The sequence below is a fragment of the Ceratotherium simum genome, chromosome 33, assembly GCF_057802395.1.
Source record: "Ceratotherium simum simum isolate JZ-2026a chromosome 33, ASM5780239v1, whole genome shotgun sequence".
Taxonomy (NCBI): domain Eukaryota; kingdom Metazoa; phylum Chordata; class Mammalia; order Perissodactyla; family Rhinocerotidae; genus Ceratotherium; species Ceratotherium simum.
In genome coordinates, this window is record NC_141932.1 from 2420750 (window position 1) to 2444899 (window position 24150).

The 24150-nt window shown below is 42.7% G+C and overlaps 1 protein-coding gene and 1 pseudogene across 1 annotated transcript; both read right to left on the reverse strand.

The window, feature by feature from the left end:
* Window positions 1-889: 889 nt before the first annotated feature.
* LOC101407647 (vomeronasal type-1 receptor 1-like) lies at window positions 890-1805 on the reverse strand (annotated as a pseudogene).
* A 12124-nt stretch (window positions 1806-13929) lies between these two features.
* Window positions 13930-23847, reverse strand: LOC106803324 (uncharacterized). The gene is made up of 3 exons (XM_087420997.1): window positions 23612-23847; window positions 20959-20997; window positions 13930-17200 (listed from the first exon to the last, which is right to left on the reverse strand). Exon 3 carries the CDS (start codon window positions 17076-17078, stop codon window positions 15642-15644), a length of 1437 nt encoding a protein of 478 aa, XP_087277123.1. The 5' UTR covers window positions 17079-17200; window positions 20959-20997; window positions 23612-23847; the 3' UTR covers window positions 13930-15641.
* Window positions 23848-24150: the final 303 nt, after the last annotated feature.

Genomic DNA, 24150 nt, shown 5'->3' on the forward strand with positions numbered 1-24150 from the left:
CTCAATTAAAAAGAAAAGGAAAATCCAAAAGTAAACAAGAGTATGATCAATTTACTATAAGGAAAGAGTTAAATCTTTTAAAAAACAGCTTTTCTCTATTGAAAATCATCCTTTACATGAAAATGAGTAAGAAAATCTTTTGTAAATGTTAGAAACTAAAAGCTGAGCATTAGACATTGATAATGCATTATTTTTGAGGACTAATTAATATTAAGTATATAGAATTTAAATTATAGTTAATGTGTTAGTATTAAACAAGTAAATTTTGAATTAAATACTTTATAAATAATTTAAATAAGGATCACTGACATTTTAATGCACAGCTTGAACCCCTTCACTGTCCTGTCATTTTTTTAAAACAAATATTCAGATTTCTGGGCCTGTCAGAAGCACTCAACCAGAGCTCTCCAGCACCTTTCTTTCTAGATTCATAATCTGTTGCTCCCCTTGCCCCTCAACACCCAAACACACAGAATTTTTCCCAATCCTGTGAGGCTGCATAGGATCTTTCCAGGTGATTTTCTTTCTGTCAGAAAGAACTGGACCCAATTATGTTTCAAAAATATATTTTTAAAAAATCCTTCCATGTATCTTCAAAAGCTCAAAGTGACAGATGTCTCCTAATTCCCTAAACTTAGAAATTTTGTTCTATTTACAGTATTTTAAAGTCCCCTGAACATCTCCACTGAACAACCTAACATGGTTAGATTAAACAATCTGTGTATAATTAAGAACATTACATTCATTTTTAGCTCTATTATAAGATGCATGTGGTCAGGAACATTACCGGCCTTATTTGCCATGGCATCACAAATTCCTGGCACGTAATAGTTAACCAAATATTAAGAAATGTTGAAATGAATGACTGCCTGCCAGGAAGAGAACAAACTCACGGCAGTGTAACGACAGGAAGACAGTTTCTCCGTGTCCTGCAGGAAAAGCTGAACTGAGGGAGCCGAGCGTCACCGACGATGAGCACGAAGGGGCTGAACGCTGGAAACATGAGGCCACGAGCGCAGAGCTGTGACCCATCCACCAACCTGGATTTGCACCAGTGTCATCCAAACTGTCAAGAGGATATAGACTGACTAAAAGGTAACAAGGGAGCTTACCAGGACTAGGGTGGTGTGTGAGGTCTGGCCTCGTGGGAAGGTCGGAGGGAGAGGCTGTTGTTGTGAATGCATTGGAATTGCTCCCTGTGTCTGTGCAGGACAATGACCATGGAGCTACTGACCCAAACCATGAGGATCAAACTAATAAAGTCAGGGGAAAATATGTGACTGCATAATCTCTCTGGCATTGTCCAGAAACAGTATCCATAATTTTTTTTCACACTGAGGTTTTTGCTATTTAATGGACCATTCGTTATTATAGGAATACATGAATTAATCAAGAGATGTAGGATCCAGCAGAGGAAACAGCAAAAGCCAGTGAATTTGGGGGATCTAATCTTGAGCTCCATCCACCTACAAATACTAGGGTTGAGCTTGATGGCCTGGACACCAGTGAGGAGACAGTGCTGAAGGAAACCTCTGCGCTCAGTCTGTAATAAAAGACAAGTTTACACGCAGCATCATCCAGAAAATATTTCCATCCAAAAGCACCATTGTTTGAGGTATCCCTTTGGAGAAAAGGACCAAAGAATTGGCTAAGACCAGTTAGTTGAGAATCAGGTCTGTGGGTCTCACCTTGTGTCTAGTGAGCAGAGTAAAATTATAAAGACAAAGGAGGGATGCATTTCCGAGGATCCCAGCTGAAGTCTGAATGAGGAAGATAATCCCCAATTCCAATTTGCCAGAATCCATTACGTCAATATATAAGGGGTATTCATTTCTTTCAAAGTCAGTGGAATTAGTAGGCAAAAAAGCAGAAATAAATATCTTACCATCACTATAAAGTACGTTTCTGTGCTTCTCCTAACTCATAGTTTCTCACTTTAAGCGGACATTAACACTATGTGCATATTTGTGCAAAGGCGATTCACTGAAGAACTGCGTGAGAAATCACCTCAGTGGCCATCTCTAAGGAACTGGGTGAATGAGTGAGGGCACAGTTGCACAACAGAGCTCTCCAGCTGTGGCGATGAGGAAAGGAGATCTCCATACACGGATCCAGTCAGTGTTGTTCCAGTATGTTTTCCAACACAATTAAGAAATTAGGACACACTTTGAGAAGAAAGCTAATTTTACTTTTGGTTATGTGTGTTTCTTCTGCGAGAAAGACTGGAATGCAGAAAACTGCACCCAGCTGAAACAACTCACGTAGGAATAGAAAAAAACACACAGCACACAACTCAAACAACTACCCGCTACCCCAGTTCACCATGTGTTACAAGCCAAACCCATTCACTGCTGGTGGGTGAGTTTTAGGCAACCCTCCTTCCACCACTTCACAGTAACTTGCAAGCTGCCATCGTGCTGACACCCACTTCCACAAACTAATTTCAGGCTTTTAAAGATCAGGTGCCATATTTACTACAGTATTGATGTGTTTCTCAAACTCTGAACATGTGTAGAACTGTGCCACTGTATATATTAGGCTTCCTTCTTCCTTTTTATGTTTTACTGATGACATTTTGAGGGTCTCAATAAGAATTGTGATTTATATTTTGGCTTTTGCATAGCTTACTGCTTTTCTGGAAAATATACACTGCGTGACAGCAGAACTAATTCTGTGGAATTTTCTCCAGGATATATTCTCAAGGTAAAAACTATGGTCCAGAACAGTGTACAAAATATGCTCTTTTCTGAGTCAAGTGGAAGGGTATAAATATAGAGACAGAGAATTAACTGATTGGAGCGATAGTAATGAAAGTTTATGGAATTTTCTTGTTATACTTTTGAGTTTGTACAAATTTAAGTGTTTTCCATAATGTTTAAACAATGTTAAATCCAAAGGGAACTTAAAAATCCATGAAATCAAAGTAAAATGAAAGAAAAAGTGAGAATGATTGTGTGTTGGCCTGATGGCCTATCCAGACAAGGAAAGTGGCTTTAAAACCCAGAGTGAAATAAGTCAGAGGGAGAAGGTCAAATACCGTATGATTTCCTTCATTAATAACAACAATAAACAAACACATAGAGACAGAGATTGGATCGGTGGTTACCAGAGGGGAAGTGGGGAAGGAGGAGGGTGAAAGGGATAATTCGGTACATGTGTGTGGTGATGGGTTGTAATTAGTATTTTGGTGGTGAACATGATGTAATCTATGCAGAAATAGAAGTATAATGATGTACACCTGAAATTTTTACAATGTTATAAACCAATGTTACTGCAATAAACAAAAAATTAAAAAAAAAAAAACCCAGAGGGATACACAGACACACACACACACACATACACACACACACCGATTTCAATCATAACTAGGAGAGTCTGAAGCAGATCAGTAGACAGAATCAATGCCAATGTCATTGTTGTGATATTATAATATACACCTAAAAATGCTACTACTGGGGAAACTGGCTAAAGTATACACGGGATGTCTCTGTATTAATTCTTAAAACTGCTTGTGAATTGTTGATTTTCACAATAAATATTTCAATTGAAATTCCAAGGGATATGTACAATGCAAATATTCCTGCAAAGATATCTTAAAGTCCTTTCCAAATCATGTTTTGGCAAAATTCATTGGTATGAACACATTAAAAAAAAGAAACAACTTTGACAAAAACAACACTAAAACTAGGTAATTTTAAGGAAAATAGAAGCACAGTTTAAAACTCTATGAAAATATGATGATCAGAAATAAGCAATAGCAGAGACAAACTATAGGCTGAGATAACATGTGTAAATATAATTTTACAATATAAGTATATTATTTAACATGATTCCGATATAAATATTTTGTTAATACGTATTTTTGGAAATATTTCTAACATTTCCCAAGTGTTACAAAATATCAAAATTTTGAAAATAAATTTTAAAAACTCAAGGGAAATGAAGATAATTGATAATAACTATTGCTTTATACTGAAAACGAAACAAATGAGAAAAGTCAATGGCACAGAATAAAAAGCATCTAAACAAATCACACACAGATATATATGGATATGTTTCCTGATAAATAGAAATTATCAACTTCTTGAGAAATTATTTGTTTAATACATGATATTTAAATATTTGTACCATTAGTTCAATAAAATAGAGGTAACTTTTGACCTCATAATAAAAACTAAGTAACACACTGGATCTGAAAATGTAAAGAATGATAAATCTCTAAGTAAAAATTTTGGAGTATTATTTTCATAACTTTGCATTGAGGAAATCATCACTATACATGGTCCAAAGCAGAGGCCATTTTATTTCATCATAATGAAATTATATTAAAAACACAAATTAAAATTAAACCTTCAAGTTTTATCTAGATAGAACATAGAAGAGAAACCTATCAACAATAACCTCAGTGTAAAAAAAGTAATTCAATTGCTAACCTACCAAAAACTAATGGTGGCAATGTATATGAACAAATGGTACTTAACAGACACATTCACATGCTTATCAAATGTGTTTGTCTCACAAATGATCATGAAATTACCAATGAAATTGAAAATACTCCTCTATTGTTTCCAACCCTAACATGTATGAATTTGCCAAAATACATTATGGTTCATAATTCTCTGATACAAAATTCATATTTTTCTCTCCTGTCACATCTATAATTAAATACAATTTAGAAATTGGGGCTCATTAAGGTGCCCTTAATTAAAAGACATTTTGACCTTATTTAACCACAGATTATGCATAGGCTTATATCATATTTTTCTTTAAACTATTTTAGTTTGAATCACCCCATTTACCCCAATAACATTCTTTTTTAGAATCTAAAGTTGTTTTCTTTCTCAGAGTAGTTAATTTTGGATTTAGAGAATATCTACATGTTTTTGAAATCTTATTTTAGTTGTTCTCATCATGATAAATAGATTATGTAATTCAAGTCATTAAAGTTTCGTGGAAGAAAACTGAATCTTGATAAACATACATCAACCTGTGGGGACATGAGTCCTGGCTGGTGGAAGCACTGATCCCACTGGCTGTGATCATGTGTGTTTCATGGACACAGATCAGGACGTTTGACAAGAGAATGCACAGAAGGAATTCACCGAGCATGAGGTCAAGCAAAGGAGTGTTCTCAGAGATGTTTCAAATATTCATCAGTAGAAGAATATCCGTCTGGAGGGACCCTCACCAACTGTGAACAGTGTTCCTTCCCTGGGTTGGGGACTTTGGGATGGAGGAGGGGAGTAGTGTATCTGTTTCATTATTCCATTTAACTTTCTACACACATGGGTTCTTTCAAAATAGTCACAGAAAGCATTATAGTTTTTACAATACTACTTAAGGTTGAAGTGGAAAAAAAAATAGGAACTCACTAGAGTAAGGAAGACAGTTTACAAAACTAGAACAATGTAGCAAAGTAAGACAAGGGATAAAGGAAAGAACCAGGAAACATCGTCAAGAGGAATCACAAGGTAAAGTGAAATCACAGAAACACGTCAATAGAATTTACCGTGGGAAGTTGCAAGTTTGCATAGACCCAGAGCCTGACAATCATGACATTGCTGAGGTTACAGACCACTCCAGCCCCTAAAGATCTCCAGTGATTCACAGGAAATAATGACTCATAATTTCCCCTGATTGTAGCAGTTCTGTGGAGACGTAGGAAGGGTCTAAATTAAATGCCTCGTGTTCTTAGACAGTGGAGGGTGGACCCATTCTTCTAACAGGGTGTCTGGTCTGAATTTTTATTTTCTGTTTGAGAAAGATTATCTTATAAATGGGACATATGGTTGAGGTGAAACCACACTAAAGCAAAGAGGTGATAGATACATAGATAATATATAAAGAATGGATCCATTTTTATAGATACAAGAATGGAAGCAGAGGTCCTTGGAGGGTAGAGACAGTGTCGATTAGTATGAGAATGAGAACATCCAGGCACTTTTAAAATCTGCTTAAATGTGAGGGTAGCATTTGTATTTTGCTATTTAAGTCCTAATTATTCCATTTTCCATACCTCACAATATTTTTGTCATGTTCACCTTTACATAAGATTTACATTTTATAACTGATACACAAGCCTTTGAATGGTCTAAATGAGAGAGACTGTTAACAGCTTTCCACTGATGATAGAAATTTAGAGTCACATTACTAATGATTCCATTTAGCACAACATGGCCCTGCTCAAAACAAAACACATAAACACACACACACAACGATATGCACATACACACACCATCCACCGATACATAGACACAGTGGGAGCAAACCTTCATTATCTTATTCCCCACAACCTGCCTGTATCTTGAAGCCTTTAGAGTGAACTGTTTTGGTCAGTGCATTCAGCGAGAGGCAAGTGAGAGAAGTTTCCAAACAATGTAACTGGGGAGACAGGGGTGATGTCAGGCACTTCCTGAAGCAGGTTGACAAGATGCCTCTTATTTCCTCAGCAAAATCTCTCTTGTTTGTATGTGTTTGCATTTATCTATCTTTCTGTCTAAGCATTGTGTTTTTTTGGTCCCAACCTCAGGAAGCCAAATTTATGTTAAGAATAGTTAATCCTGGGTTTCCTGAGATAAATGCTTTCTAAGAACCTGATACCTGGAGAGAAGAGCTACTTGCTAAATTTGAATTTGCTCCCAGGACAGGGACTGCCATGGCAGCATCACTGAAATTGTGCAAAGGGGACAGAGGGGCCGGAAATAAAGGTTTGGGCTCCATGATTTCATCTCCTTCCCGGGAAGTGATTGTCATTTCACCTGTAAGTGCAGTGACAGTGTCTGCATGGGGACTGGAGATTATCTCTGGAAAATACTTGAGATTGTGTAAACCACTGAAAACTATGAAAAGAGCTTAATGAGATGTCTATCAGAAATGGCAGAAACTGATGGGGGAAAACTTGCTTTTGAAAGAAACAATCAGAATCCTAATGGAATGTGAGAAAGGGAATCTGAGATCTAATAAATGAGAGAAGGAAGACAATCAAATGCCTCTTGGAGCGTTTTAGTCAATCAAAGGGTCTTTGCAAAATATGGTTTCTTCCCATTCCTGAGAGCATTGAGGGTAGGGAAACTGAAGAAAAGATAGTGTGAGTAAAGTTAGAAAGTGTATCCAGAGTCATGCAAATGAATGTTAAATCTGTGTTGTTACTTAGTTCACTATTTTAAATCACTGATTATGTACCTTAGGTGTTTCAGGCATGTTACTAGGAATATGGAATATATCAGTGCACAAAATGTAAACAGAAATTTCCCTCCTGGATCTGACTCTGTAGATGATGGAAAAGATAATAAGCAGTTCATCTATGATATTTAGCTGCATAGTGTAATGGACGGTGATGGGTCATAAGAAAGAAGAGCAGAGCACAGGTGATGAACAAGGACGTTGGGCTGCATTGAGGCAGTAAATTGGGTGTGCATATTTGGACTCATAGTGAAGACTGCAATCGAGGAATATTTTACATGGTTTATTCCTTCCTTTCCAATTATTACATATTCATTATCTTACCTTATTTAACGAAATTGGAACTCCAGGATAATATTAAGAGAGCAATAAGCAGCTGTCTGTCTTTTGTTTTCATCTCATGGGAATATTTTAATAATGGATCTTAAGTTATAGTATTTGTAACAGTTGCTTTGTAGATGTTATTTATAAGATTAGAGAGAATACCTTCTGTCCTTAATTTGGTATCTCTTTCAATGTAATAGCACTGAATTGGAAAATTCATTTTTTTAAAATTACCATTTACAATATTATCAGACGTAAAAAATACTTGGAAATGTATGATACCTGAGACCTGTAAACAGAACACTAAAATACATTGCTAACAAAAACTAAATGAGATCTAAATAAAAGGAGATATATCATGTTCATGGACTGGGCCACTATTTCTCTCTAAATTACAGATTCAATGCAATCTCAAACAAAATCCTATTAGGCTTTTTTGTGATGTAGAAATTGATAAGTGAATTCTAAAACTGGTTTTGGAAAGGCAAAGTACCAAAAACGGACAAACAATTTTGAAAAAGAAGGAAGTTGGAAGAGCACATGACCTTGATTTCAAGAGTCATGTGCCACATAATGACATTTCAGTCAATGACGGACTGCATGTACGATGGTGGTCCCACAAGATTAGTACCATACAGCCTAGATGTATTGCAGGCTGTACCATCTAGGTTTGTGTAAGTACACTCTATGATGTTCACATAACAACAAAATTCCCTAAAGACAAATTCCTCAGAATATATCCCCATTGTTAAGTGACAAAGGACTGTGTTATAAAAACAAATTATGTTAACACATAAAAAGTATTGGCATAAATAAAATACATAAGTGCAACAGAAGAGAAAGTCTAGAAATGAAGATATATATAAATGATTGACCTTCAATAAAGATACAAAAACAATTCAGGGAAGAAGGAATAATATTTTACACCCATATCACTGCAGCAATTGGTATCCATATTAAAAAAAAAGAACTTCTAAGAATTAACTGAAAATAGATCATTTAAAAAAACAAAAAAAAACTTAAACTGTAACAGTTACAGAGGGACACAGAGGAAAAATTATGTGTTGAGATTTGGCAAACATTTCTTATATACAACAACAAAAGAATAATCAGTAAAACAATAAATGGACAAATAAGACTATTAACATTAAGAACTTTTATTGGAAAAGCAACTGAAAAACAAGATCAAGACTGGAAGAATATATTGCCAAATATTTCTAATGGAGATTTTTAACAAGAATCTATGAAGAAATATCAAACCTCAGTAATTAAGATGACAAATCATATGAACAGAAATTTCAACATTGTGTCATTAGGGAAATACAAATTAAAATCAGAAGACACCACTATACACTTATCAGATCACTAAAATGACAAAGCTTGACCATACCAAGTGTTGGAAATGATGTAAAAGAACTGGAACTCTGGTTCTGGATCTTCTGCCGAAAATCTTAAAAGAAAGAAAAGAAAACCCCACCACATTAGAAAAGCTTGACTGTCTCTTAAGAAGCTAAACATTCACATACTCTATGACCCAGAAACTGTGCTGCTGGATATTAACTAAAGTGAGGAAAAGCATTTGTCTATATAACAATATATATATAGATGTTCACTGCAGCTTTATTTTAATAGCTAAAAACTACAAACCATATACACAGTAACAGATGAATGTATAAACATTATGTGGTATATCCATACAACTTAGCAAAGAGAGTAACCTATTCATATAGGCAACATAGATAAATCTCAAATAATTGTGCTCTCTGCAAGAAACCACACCAAAAGAGTAAATGCTTTATGTCTCCACTTATGTAACATTCTAACATAGAAAGGAAATCAATGATTTCATAGGGATGAAGGGTTGGGAGAGCAAGCTAGAGGGATTATGGGGAGCCAGTAGGTAAGTTCACTGTAATGGATACGCCCATTATCATGATTATGGCAACAGTTAGAAGGGTATATACAGATGTCAAAAATTTATCACCATACACTTACTATGTGTAGTTTTGCATATGAACATTATAGACCAATCCTGTTTTAAAACTTATGATTCCTTGGGCCGGCCCCATGGCTTAGTGGTTAAGTGCATGTGCTCCGCTACTGGCGGCCCGGGTTCGGATCCCGGGTGCGCACCGACGCGCCGCCTCTCCAGCCATGCTGAGGCCGAGGCCCACATACAGCAACTAGAAGGATGTGCAACTATGACATACAACTATCTACTGGGGCTTTGGGGAAAAAGAGGAGGAGGATTGGCAGTGGATGTTAGCTCAGAGCTGGTCTTCCTCAGCAAAAAGAGGAGGATTAGCATGGATGTTAGCTCAGGGCTGATCTTCCTCACCAAAAAAAAAAAAAAGCTGACGATTCCATACACACAAAAAAATCCATCAGCCCCTCTTTTTGGGCGGAAACCATAGTTTTTGCCAACATAATATTGACTTATAAGATGAGGGCTCATTTCCTCATAAGCTGGGAAAGGCAGTCCTTCCACTGGCACCAAATCTACCAACTCACGAAGATAATATCCATCTGAGTCAGCAGGAACTCTGGTAGCTCAAAAAATCACTTTTCTAGACTATAAGATCTATCTTCTCTCACACGCTGCTTTTGTGTGTGTGCAGGTATCATTTGGAGAACAGCCCAGAAAGGCAAAGGGAGTTCACAAAGTCTTTAGAATATTCACACTGAAAAATACTGTAGCCACAGAAGAAACATAGACATGGAAGTCCTGAGAAGTTTTACACATCCTCATAACATGAAGCCACAGACACACAAACATCTATGGATGCACCTTGAGAAGTGGCGTATTCCCTGTGGTTTGCTGCATCTTCTCCACTCCCTATTTCTCACACCTAGGTCTCTGGAACAATTATTGTTCTCACCTGGCCCCAGTAGGTCTTCCAACTGGTGACACATGCCTACCATATTCTCTCCTTCACTGCACATAGCTCCACAAAGACCTGGGAAATAGCTTCCCATCAACACTGCCAGGAAATATGGGGAATCACTGGGAAGAAAGCAAACAATTCATGCAGCTCTCCACACTGAAGGTTTCACAAGTGCCCCTTCTCAGGGAGGCTTCTGGATCAACAAAAAGACCTGACACACACACACACCATTAGGATCACAAAGCCCTGCAGTCTTTCCTATGAGGCCTTGGGAAGAAATGCAAATGAAGCCAAAATGGCACTAAAAATTATTTTCTGACTCATACTGTGCCCTTAACATGACATTGGGCCTCACTAAAGCTGTTCACCACCGTTTCACAACTGCCAACCACAATTCTGTCCTAAACTTTCCACACAGTCTACCTAACTCCAAAATCAAAAGTGGCTTAGACAATCCCATGTTTATCAGGGCATACATTAGTCCACAGTGAGGGGGGCAGTTTCCTTGTTGGGTCACATGGAGTAGGTGTAAATCCATCATGAGAATCACAGGAAACAACATCCATGAAGAGAAACCTCTGCAATCCACCAGTAGAACCCAGACTGCTCCTTGAGCAAAGCTTGGTCTTTTCTATGTCTTTAACAGTTCAGCAAGATGGAATGAGGACTCCCAAGAGGCTCACTTTACCCACAATTCCCTTCAGGGTTTGGAGAGCACAGAGGTCTACATTCCCTGAGTATACTGGGGTGACTGATTTTGGGCTTTGTTTGTTCTTCTTTTTCCAGTTCCTTTAGGTGCATTTTTAGATTGTTTATTTGAGATTTTTCTTGTTTGTTGAGATAGGCCTGTATCGCTATAAACTTCCCTCTTAGAACCGCTTTTGCTGTATCCCATAAATTCTGGCATGTCGTATTTTCATTTTCATTTGTCTCCAGGTATTTTTTGATTTCTTCTTTGATTTCTTCGTTAACCCAGTCGTTGTTCAGTAGCATTTTGTTTAATCTCCATGTATTTGTGGCTTTTCTGATTTTCTTCCTATTGTTGATTTCTAGTTTCATACCGTTGTGGTCAGAAAAGATGCTTGGTATTATTTCAATCTTCTTAAATTTATGGAGACTTGTTTTGTGGCCTAATATGTGATCAATCTTGGAGAATGTTCCATGTGCATTTGAAAAGAACGTGTATTCCTCGGTTTTTGGATGGAATGCTCTGTATATATCTACTAGGTCCATCTGTTCTAGTGTGTCGTTTAAGGCCAATGTTTCCTTATTGATCTTCTGTTTGGATGATCTATCCATTGGTGTAAGTGGAGTGTTCAAGTCCCCTACTATTATTGTGTTACTGTCTATTTCTCTTTTAATGTTTGTTAACAATTGCTTTATATATTTAGGTGCACCTACATTGGGTGCGTAGATATTTACAAGTGTTATATCCTCTTGTTGGATTGTTCCCTTGATCATTATGTAATGCCCTTCTTTGTCTCTTTTTACAGTTTTTGTTTTAAAGTCTATTTTGTCTGATATGAGTACTGCTACCCCAGCTTTCTTTTCATTGCCATTTGCGTGGAGTATCTTTTTCCATCCCTTCACTTTCAGTTTGTGAGTGTCTTTAGGTCTGAAGTGTGTCTCTTGTATGCAGCATATATATGGGTCTTGTTTTTTTATCCAGTCAGCCACCCTATGCCTTTTAATTGGGGCATTTAGTCCATTGACGTTTAAAGTAGCTATTGATAAGTATGTACTTACTGCCATTTTTAACTTTTTATTTTTTTTTCCTCAGTGTTTAAGTAGTCCTTCTCTGTTCCTTACTTCTTCTATACAGAATTGATGGTCACTTTAGTTTGACCTCTGTCTGAAAGCTGTACTCTTTAACTACCCTCCTCCCTCCTTTTATGTTTTTGATATCATATCTAACCTCTTTTTTGTGCATTTGTATCCATTACGTTCTAATCGTGGAAATAGATAATTTTTCCTATTTGTGGTCTTCTCTTTTCCCCTTAAATCAGTCCCTTTAACATTTCTTGTAACACTGGTTTCTTGGTGACAAACTCCTTTAATTTTTGCTTATCTGGGAAAATTTTGATCTCTCCTTCCATTTTGAACGATAACCTTGCTGGGTAGAGTATTCTTGGCTGTAAGTTTTTTCCTTTTAGCACTTTATATCGTGCCATTCTCTTCTAGCCTGTAAGGTTTCTGCTGAGAAGTCAGCTGATAGCCTTATGGGGTTTCCTTTGTATGTAACTTGACATTCTCTTGCGGCTTTTAGGATTCTCTCTTTATCTTTAATTCTGGACATTTTGATTATGATGTGTCTTGGTGTGGGCCTCTTTGGGTTTATCTTATTTGGGGCTCTCTGTGCCTCCTGTACCTGGATGTCTGTTTCCTTCCTTAGGTTAGGGAAGTTTTCATCTATTATTTCTTGAAATAGATTCTCTGCCCCCTTGTCTCGCTCTTCTCCTTCCGGGACACCTATAACACGGATGTTAGTGCGCTTGATGTTGTCCCAGAGGTCCCTTAGACTGTCCTCACTCTTTTTAATTCTTTTCTCTTTTACCTGTTCACCTTGGGTAATTTCTTCTAGTCTTTCTTCCAGCTCACTGATCTGTTCTTCTGTATCCTCTACTCTGCTTTTGAGTCCCTCTAATGAGTTTTTCATTTCCAGTATTGTATTCTTCATTTCTGATTGGTTCTTTTTTATATGTTCCATTTGTTTGTTGACATTCTCACTGAGTTCATCTATTCTTCTCCCCAGATCAGTGAGCATCCTTAACACTCTTAGTTTGAACTCTCTGTCAGGCAGGTTGCTCATTTCTGTTTCACTTAGTTCCTTTTCTGGGGTTTTGTCCTGTTCCCTTACTTGGAATGTATTCTTTTGCCTCCTCATTTTGCCTCTTTCCCTGTGCTTGTGTCTACGTATTAGGTAGGTCAGCTACGTGTCCTGCTCTTGGATAGGTGACCTTATGTAAGTGATGCCTTAGGAGGCTTCCAGTGTGCTTCCCTCAGTTCTCAATGTTCCAGGGGTGGCCCCTATGTGGGCTACGTGTGTCCTTCTATTGTGGCCTGTTAGCTCTCCCTATAGGCGCCCAGGGAGGCTGAGTTATGCTCCTGGCCAGCTGTTGTAATGCTCAGCTGCTTGTAGTTGTTGTGGGCCCTTCAGTCTCTTTATCAGGTGTGGGGAGCCCCAGCACAGTTGGCTGCAAGTTCTAATACCACATTTGTGTTGCAGTATTTCTTTTAAGTGAGTAGGCCCCCAGTGTGGCAGGTTGTTAGGCTCAGGGCCTTAGAATTGCTGTAAACCTCTAGCCTATTAGGTCTCTTGTCAGCTCTCTGAGGATTGCAGCTGGGTGGGGCTGGCCTCAGGCACAGGAGCACCCAATTGTTTCAGGCTTTGGAAGGTGGGGCAAACCTCCTATGTGGGTCTTTGAGAAGCACAAGTCTTCTGCAGCTGACAAGCCCTGCCGCCCAGAGGTCCACACACACAGTCAACACAGTCCTGCCCGTGTGGCGCCCGACCTCCCCAAGCGGACCCAGTCTCTCCACGGCGGGAGCCCCACACACTCCGCCACCACCCCACACTCTCCACCCGCTCCTTGTGCACACCCTGCCCCGCTCAAGTCAGCTCAGTTGCCAGGCTGCAGAAAATCCAGTCACCAATCTATGCAGGTCCACACGTTGCCTGAGGGCTTGTTGTTAGGTGGGGCCCGTCTCTAGGGTGGGCTGCCTGCCTTGGCTGAGCTGGATTAAATCGGTGCTCTAGCGGGTGGAGCAGACCCTGGGCTAGCAGGTCTCAGGGAAAACTCCAATGGCGTCTGTGTCAGCACGCTCACACCAGGCCACAACAATGGCCGCCGCCAATGTCCCAGTCCCTGGAGAGGTCTCACCCCTCACCGAGATGCACTCAGGGCCTATTAGGTGAGTCTCTTATCACCAAAGCAGTGTGCACCTTTCTTTCTGGTGATTTTAGGATGCTTTCTGGAACGGGTGAGTTTGTGCGCGGGCCCTTTAAGAGCCAGTTTTAGTTTCTTTGTGAACCGGGTTTTCTGGGGGTGCTCCCCAATGCTTTAGTAGCAGGCAAGGTCAGATATTATGCCACTGGTGTCGATTGTGCTGGGTCCACAAAATGCCCACAGCGGGGGCGCTCCCCGGCTCAGGGCCCCACGCCTCCAGGGAGGCTGCGTACCTGTGAGCTGCTCCCGGCGGCCGTGAAGCTGGCGGCTTGTGAAGGCGGCGTTTTTCCTCTCCGGAAGGGAGTCTCTGCCTCTTCCACCCCAGTTAGGATTGTCCGTTGTTGCAGGAGTTCCTCTCATCCAGTTTTCAGTTCTGTCTCAGGGGTAATTTTTCCACGAGTAGTTGTAAATTGGCTGTGTCCATGGGAGGAGGTGAGTTCAGAGTCTGCCTACACCGCCATCTTGACTCCGCCTCCTGGGGTGACTGATGGACACTATGGGGACAGGAGACATGGTAGTGATGAGCTACCTTCTGCCACAGGTGCTCTGCAGTTTAAAAAGTCAATGTAGTTACAGAAAAATTCACAAGCATCTGGTACTGACAGTGAATTGGGGATCCTCAGAAGTATAAGTTTCAAATTCTGACTGATCAATCCCATATAAAGCCTACACTCTGGTGTGTTTTTATGTTAAACTAGGTGATAGCATATTCAGATAACGGCTAAGGATTCTTTCTAGTATGAACATTCTGGTGGGCGATGAGAGGAAATCTTTCACTGAAAGTTTCTGCACATTTGCTGTACAAATAAGGGTTCTCCTCAGTGTGGACTTTTTGGTGCTGAACAAGTCCATCCTCGTGACTGAAGGTTTTCTCCCATTCATTACACTCATAAGCTCATTCTCCTGTGTGAATTCTCTGGTGCTGTAAAAGATTTTCTTTGTAGACAAAGATCTTTACACACTCACTGCATTTATAACATGTTTCTTAAGTGTGGACTTCCAAGTCTATTCTTGCAGCTGAAGGCTTTCCACATTCATTACATTCATAAGGTTTTTCTCCAGTGTGGAGGCTCCGGTACTCAAGATGATGCTTCTGGATGAAGGCTTTCCTACATTCACAGCACTGACAATGCCTCTCTCCAGTGTGACCTTTCTGGTGCTTAAAGAGGTGACAGCTGAGTCTAAACAACTTGCCACATCCATTACACTCATAAGGCTTTCCTGCAGTGTGGATTCTCCAGTGAATGAAAAGTATTTTTTTGTAGGTGAAGGACTTTCCCCATTGACTACACTCATAATGTCCTTATCCAGTGTGAACTTTCTGGTGGTTTTTGAGGGCAGTGCTGCGTGTAAACCATCTCCCACATTCGTTACACTCATAAGGCTTTTCTCCAGTGTGGATTCTCTGGTGCTCAACAAAACGATATTTGTGGATGAAGGCTTTCCCACATTCACTGCACTCATAAGGCCTTTCTCCAGTGTGAACTTTCTGATGTATAATGAAGGCAGACCTGTGTGAAAACAATCTTCCACATTTGCTACACTCATAGAGATTTTCTCCAGTGTGGATTCTCTGGTGCTCAAGAAGTATTTTTTTGCAGGTGAAGGACTTTCCACATTGACTGCACTGACAAGGCCTTTCTCCAGTGTGGAGTTTCTGATGCTTAATGCGCTCAGAGCTGCGTGTAAACAACCTCCCACATTCATTACACTCATAAGGCTTTTCTCCAGTGTGGATTCTCTGGTGCTCAGGAAGATAATCTTTCCGGTTGAAGGCTTTGCCACATTCACTGCACTCATAAGGCTTTGCTCCAGTATGGATTCTCTGATGTACGATGAAGACAGACCTGTGTGAAAACAACCTTCCACACTTGCCACACTCATAAGGCTTTTCTCCAGTATGGATTCTCTGGTGCTCAATAAGTATTTTTTTGTACATGAAGGACTTTCTGCATTGACTGCACTCATAAGGCCTTTCTCCAGTGTGAACTTTCTGATGTATAACGAAGGTAGACCTGTGTGAAAACAACCTTCCACATTTCCCACACTCATAAGGCTTTTCTCCAGTGTGGATTCTCTGGTGCTCAATGAGTATCTTTTTGTACATGAATGACCTTCTGCAGTGACTGCACTCATAAGGCCTTTCTCCAGTGTGGACTCTCTGGTGCTTAATGAGGTCAGAGCTACCTGTAAACAACCTCCCACATTCGTTACATTCATAAGGCCTTTCTCCAGTGTGGATTCTCTGGTGCCCAATGAGATGGTGTTTCCGGGCGAAGGCTTTCCCACATTCACTGCACTCATAAGGCCTCTCTCTAGTGTGAACTCTCTGGTGTTCCATGAATTTAATCTTTTCAGTGAAGTCTTGCCCACATTCACTGCATTTGTAATTCCCTTGCTGAGTGTGAGAGGCCTCCCTGCTCTCCCTGCTTCTAGGTGGTTGCTTTCCACTCTGGGTGTCCTGCTGGAGAAAGTCCAAGTTACCCAAGAAATCCTTCTCAAGCTCTCCACATGTGATGATATTGTCTGACACAAGGATTTTGCAGCTCTCTACAGGTGGCGGCCTGTTCTCCTCCCTCCTGATGCATTTCTCTCCACTGTGCTGCTTCTGCTGCTGGTATAGGTATGAACTGAATGAGAATGGTTCTCTACAAACCCCAAAAGTGTATGCTTTCAGCCTAGGTTGCACGCATTGGTGCTCAGCCAGGTACAAAACGTCTTGCTCCACCAGGACACACATATCGCAGGAATGAGTCTTCGAGACAGAAGGGACTGCCTTTGGAGTCTTGGTTTGTGACACTCTTTCCACAGAAGTACCTTCCTCAGAAGGGGCCTCCTCAGCTTTTACTCCATGCCAACAACCTGAAAGCACAAAAATGCTGATGAAGTGCCTGTAGACGTTGGTGGAACAGGACAGCCCATTACAATGTGTGTAAGACGCAAGCATGAATGACTCCATGGGTTTGTTTTCAGGACAACGGAGTCAGGATCAGGTGGAGTACCTGGATCTGCAGTACTGGCTTCTGATGGTCACAGAGAGGGGGAGGTCTCACATCCAGCAAGAAAACAGGGTATGGTGCTATGCTGGGAGGAGAGGCCTGATACACCTTACTCCTCTGCCCATGGTTCTCAACAGGACCTCGTCTGCAGAGGACAGGCGAGTGCTGTGTAGAATGTATGTCCCACCCCAGCAAAAGGTAATTGCAACTGGGTACCTGGAGGTCAAGGATTATTTAAGTCTATGTTTACCTGTCCTGACACATTCAGTGTAGACAAATGTTGGAGAACACACCAGAGGGAGAGGAACAGGAGAGATGTAAAGGACACAGAGGAAGGGGACAACTAGGGGTCAAAAGTCACAATAGAAATAAAAATGTGGGCAAAATATCAAGGATGGGGAGGAAAGACAGAAATGAGGTACAGCCATCAGCCTTGCACTAGAACAGTAGCAAGCAAAGGACACTTGTCTGATATGACTAGAACTCATCCACAACAGCACACCTTCCTCCTGCTCCTACTCACTAGGTCCAGGATCCCATTGCCCGCCCCCCCACCCCCCGCCCATAGCCAGACAGGTGTCTATCCCCTCAGGCACCCAGGGCTGTCCTCCACCCCTCAGCTCAAGTTGGACAACTAAATGGGACCTAGTAGATCAGAGTCCTAAGGAGAAAATAGGATAGTTAAGTGGACGACACCGGCCCAGAGTGACCCAACACACAAGAGACCACAGGAAAGAATCCATTACTAGAAGAACCTGGAGGAAAATCTTGCAAAAATAATCTAGTGTTGTCCACAAATACTGACCAGCAAATGGGTGTAACTGCTGAGACAGGCAGTGCACAAAAAAGGGGGGCAGATCCTGTGAGAGAGATCTTCCACAGATCCAACAGTCAATACAGCAAGAGTGGCAAAACAAACTGGCATTGGTCAGGCAAGTCACAAGACTCTGAGACCAACCCTTTGTGTGAATGGCTTTAGGGAAGAAGGTTGTTAGGGCTGAATACATACAGAGTCTATGCCAGAAAACCAGGGAAGGAATCAGTGTCCATGGTCCAGGTTTGGAAAAATTGGAGTGAGCCCTGGAAAAAGGAGAAGAGCAGAGCCGAGTATAGGGCAATAGTGTGGGAGCGAGGGTCCTTACCCAGGGAGGCTATAAGTGACCAGTTCTCCAGCATTACATCTCGGTACAGGCATCTCTGAGCATCATCAAGGAGACCCCACTCCTCTTGGGAGAAGAACACAGCCACATCCTCAAAAGTCACATGGCCCTGTCATGATGAGGGTAGAGGAGATCATAAGCAGCCTCTTAAACCAGGACTCCCAGGTCATGGCCCTCCTCTCCAAATCCTGAACTCAGAGAAGATACCGAGTCCTGGTGCCACTGGTACTTGCTCTCTCTTCATGTCCCACTGACCCCTGCCTCCAACCATCAGGAAGAACAGACAGGGGGAGAGGCAGTCTCATCTATGATCTGGCACTGGCAAAGAGAGTCCCAACCACTGTCCTCACAGTCAACTGTCCTGGGATAGCGCAGATCATGCCACAAAAAGTGACACTTAGGCTCAGCCTTCTGGCTTAAACCTTGAGTACAAGGACCCTGAGTACCTCCTCACACTCCCTCTCCATCTGCTCAGCACTATGGGATCACTCCTCTCTCACATGCCAGACCCCAACCACTACACCTAGAACACCACTGCCACCTCTGTCCACGCCTTACACATCTCACTGGCTTCCCCACATGCCACTCAGCACATGGCAACCAGGCAATGCTTGCCAAAGGTAACAAGATCCAGGGCTACCCCAGGCCTCTGATGGACCCCACTGCCAGTGGAGGTCCCAGCACTGCTTTTAAGTCCTCCCCACCTAGCCCTGGCCTTGTTCCAACCTCAGCCACCCAGACCTTGTGTGGAAGTCAGACAGCCTAAGCCCTCGTCCTCTTTAGTGTTGCATGTGTTGTCTCTACACAGTCACCTTTCCTCTCTACACCTCCTCTCACTCAAAGCCCAGTCTCACCTCTCCCACCACAGCCCAAGAGACTCTCCCAGGTGACCTCATTCACCATTGAGCTAATCTGTCATCCAGTCTGACACTCTCCAGGCACCACCAGGAGTTATCAAAAAACTCTGAGACTATGGAGGGGAGAAAAGCACCAGGCCTTACCTCAGTGTCAACTGACCTCTATTATTGCTATGTTTCTTAATAAATCTCTTATCTACACACTAGGAATCCTGTGCCACCACCTGGACGTCCACCTAAAGTCTGCGCCCACACCACACACACACTCATGGCCACTGTACTTTCTCATCTGTCTTCATGATGACAGCCACTCCTATCCAGGTGCCAAAGCAAGTGAGCCAATCCTTGGAGAATACTCTCCCTATCCTTCCCCCATAATGGCATTGCCACCATGACCTAAGGAGTGCCCCTCTTCAATATGACATAGTGCACATGCCAGCCACTTGCTGATGGTTACTTCAAATTGAAGCCCTTCCCCAAACTCCAGAGGTGTGTTTCTAGATGTCCACTAGATGTTTCCACTCAGAGGTCCTAATAGTATCTCAGACTCAACAAGGCAAAAACCTAACTCCTGAGAGTACTTCTGTTAATTATTCCTACTATTGGCTTTCCATCTCAGCAATGGCACAACCACACTTTCACCTAAAGCCACACATCTTAGGCTCGTGCCAGATTCTCTCTCACACATTGTACAGCAAAAAAATCACCCTTAATTACAAAACAGATTGAGAAACTAACCTCTTCTCTAACTACAGAGCCACAGCTGTGATACAGCCACTATCAACACTCACCAGGACTGTAGCCTCCCCAGGGTCTCCCTGCCTCCACGCTCACCCCCACAATCTGTCCTACACTTCTCAGGCAGAGTAGCCTGTTTAGACCTCAGTCAGATCACTTCCATCCTCTGCTCCAAGTCCAGGGACCCACCACCCTCAGTAGAGCTCCAGCTCCTCATTCTGCCCCTCCAGGACTGACTCTTGCCCTTCAATCTCTGTTCCTAGCAGGTGGCTGGAGTCCTGCAGTTCCCTGAACACTCCCAACTCATTCTCATCTCCAAGCATGTGGACACACCAGTTCCTGTGCCCAGGAAATCTTTCATTATTTCACCTTACTAACAGGAGAAATGGAGAGCCCTCAGTACAACTCTGACCTTGATTAAGGACCCTGTGCCTGGGCTGGCCCCAGGGCTTAGCGGTTAAGTGCACGCTAAGTGATCTGGGTTCAGATCCCAGGCACGCACCTACACACCACTTCTCCGGCCATGCAGAGGCCACATCCCACATACAGCAACTAGAAGGATGTGCAACTATGACATACAACTATCTACTGGGGCTTTGGGGAAAAAAAAGGAGGACTGGCAATAGATGTTAGCTCAGAGCCAGTCTTCCTCAGCAAAAAGAGGAGGATTAGCATGGATGTTAGCTCAGGGCTGATCTTCCTCACAGAAAAAAAAAAAAAAAAAAAAGGACCCTGTGCCTGAGGTGACCCCAGGACCCAGAACTAAGGGCAGAGAGTCCCAAGACATCACCGTCTCCTAATTCGTGTGCCTGGACCATGGGGATAGGGATGAGGGTCAGTGAGGTACTGGGACATCTTCTACTTACCTGTGAAGGGTCCATAAATGCTGCTGCTACCATGGGAACCTGTGGAAGAGGGAGGATGTGAGAAAAGGTGATCATGGTGGGTGGTAAAGGCTGACCTGTTCCCTTCCTTCCTTGCCCTGGAGAAGGGTGACCTCAAGCTGACATCTAACCTCAGATCTCAGTCCTCAGAGCTAGCACTTAATAGCTGAATGGCCTTGGAGAATTAATCAACCTCCCTGAGACTCAGTGTCCTCATCTGTAAAACGGCAACACTTATGGTGCCTAGCTCAGAGCATCGATGCAGACTGCACACATCCCTTAGGCATCTGACCACAGGATTAACATTTCTATAAAAGGTTTTGAAAATTAGGTGTTTCTTACATGTTTTTTAAGTCTTTATGCGAATGTCAAATTTGATCAATACCCTGAGGTTTCTGTGACTGTCTTTGTGGCACCAAATTTATGGTGTCTTTACCAACTCCAATCATCTGATTCTTTAACAACTGGATGTACTACAATTGAATCCTATTCTCACCAGAATCCACAGGTTTGAGGGCTCAGTCCCACAAGACTGTCTTCCCTGCAGAAGCCAGTTGCAAGTCCCCGATCCCCAGGCTACCAGTATTTCTGTCCACCTTGGCTAAAAATTCAAGGTTTCCCTTTGATCCCTCCTCAGTTTCAATAGTTTGGTAGAATGATTCGCAGAACTTGGGAAAACGCTTCACTTACCTGTACTGCTTTATTATAAAGGATACAACTTAGGAACAGCCAAATGGGAGCTGTCTAGGGCAAGGTGTGGGGTGAGGGCAGCAGAGTTTCCATGCCCTTTCAGTATGATCCACCCTCCCAGCACTTCCACCATTTCAATGTGTTCACTAACCTAAAAGCTCCCTGAATCTCACTGCTCAAGTTTATATCCCTAAGCTCCAGCTCCCCTCCCATCTTTGGGAGGCTCAGGGTGAGCCTGCAAGTTTCAACTTCTAATCACTTTGTCTTTCTGGTGACCAGACCTATCCTGAGGCTACCTAGGGGAACCACCCTAAGTCACTTCATTATAATAAACGTCCATGTGATAAAATGAGCTAGTTACAAATAACAAACAAGCACTATTAATACCCAAGAAATCCCAGGGTGTTAGAAGGTCTATGTCAAGACCCCATGACAGAACCCAAATACAAACACATACACATATAGATAATATTACACCACAAGTGTAAGTTGTCATTTCAGTGAATTACTGGAGTCATGCCTCACATAACAAAGTTTTGGTCAGTGAAGGACAGCATACATTGTGGTGGTCCCAAAGATTAGTATCATGGAGCCCAGGTGTGTAGTAGGCGATACCATCTAGCTTTGTGTAAGTACATTCTAGGATGTTTGCACAAGAAAAAAATCAATGATGAATTTCTCAGAAGGTAGTCCAACCTTAAGGGATGCATGACTGTACTTGTTTCCATAAATTTAAAACCTGTTAAAGCGAAAAGTTTTAAACTTGTACTTTCCTGGGAGAGCTGAGGCATCTGTGACCTTGACTGGGCCTAGGCTGCTCCACCAGCCTGGCTGACCTTTCTCTGGCTCCACAGGGAGTGGACGATCCACCCATTCCTCAGAGCAGAGAATCTGCACCACCTCAAACTCCATCTCCATCCCAGGCAGGGCTCATAACTCCTTACACCTGCCCTTCCCCTCCTGCAGAAAGCCCTGGAACCACAGGACCCTCCCTTCTGCCAGTCTCAGACCCAGCCACTCTGCCCTGTCCTCGAGCCCCAGTCCTCTCTTCCTTCATCCCAGGGCCTATCTCAAAGAAACGCGTTAAGATTTTCCCTCCTAAATTTGAGATTCTTGCTTGGCTCTGGTCCAGGACTCAGGCTGTCATCACTGAGCCAGCTCCCCCAACCCGGACTCCGACTGGACATGCCAGCCTACAGATCACCTCTACTTTGGGATCTCAGAAACAGCACGTCCAAACTCCAGCTCCTAATCTCTGCCTGAAACCTGCTCCCCTCACCAGTTTCCCTATCTCAACTCTTCTATATGTTCAGCCAAAAGGAAAACTTGATTGTCCTTCACTCTGCCCTTTTGCTCAAAGCCACACTGGCTACAACAGGAAATCCTGCCGGTTTTCTTTATATTTACCAGGAATCTTCTGGCTTACAGTCCTTCTACCGCCACTGCTCTGGTCCACAAACCAGCATCATTCTTCGGAGTCTATTCCAGAAAGCTCCTTACAGGTCTCCCAGCCTCCACCCTCGTCACCCCTCCCCCACCCTGTCTCCCCCGAGCAGCCTTTGAAATACTGTAAAAACTCTAACTTAGAGATCGTCTTCCTCTTTTATTCACAACCCTCCCAGAATCCTCAGACTGACGGCCCAGCTGCTCAGGCTGCCATGCAGAGAGACGACTCCTCACACTCTCTGTTTCCTGCACACAGAAGTCGGACCCCAGGTTTCCCGGATGCTCCCGGCTCAGGCGCACCTCCAAGGCTTTGCACGCGCTGCTCCCACGGCCTTTCACACTCTTCCACACTTCATCACCCTGGCTCTCAGAAATGGGGACCCCACCCCTGAACCCCCACTGTTCTGGAGACGGGGGCCTGAACTGCAGCGACCTGAGCAGCAGGCCCTCATCGGCGGCTTTACGATTTGGGTCAGGATCTGGGGAACGCAACGGTCACCTGGGCCGGGTCCTTTAGCGCGTTTGTCGCTGTAGGACCCTCTGGGCGCCAGGCTGCCGGGAGACGCGTGTGATAACGGCGGACACCCGGGCCGGAGGTCCCAGGAGGAGGTCACCCGGGCCGCGCTCACACCAAATCTCAGATCTCCTCCTGTGCCGTGGGGACAACACCTCTTCTCGCTCTTTCCGGCTCCTGTTACCTCGGCACAACCTAGCGACCAGCAGCCTCCGCTCCGGTAGACAACCTCAAAAGCCGCGAAAGGACCGCCTCCAGGAAGATGCCGGAAGTCCCGCCCCGTCCTATGTCGGACTCACGGAAATGCCCCAAGTGTGGGCTTTCATTGGTGCAGAGCAGCAAGAGCGCTGTGTGCTCAGTCTTCTGGGTAATGTAGTTCCTATCACCCAACAGATCGACCCTCAGACCAGGCTTTCTACTAACATCCTGGGCATTAATGAGCCAAGGGACTCTGTGGCAAAGGACAAACTAGACATGTCAAAGTAGAGTCAAAAAGTCTACATATTTAACTTTTTTTGAAATCG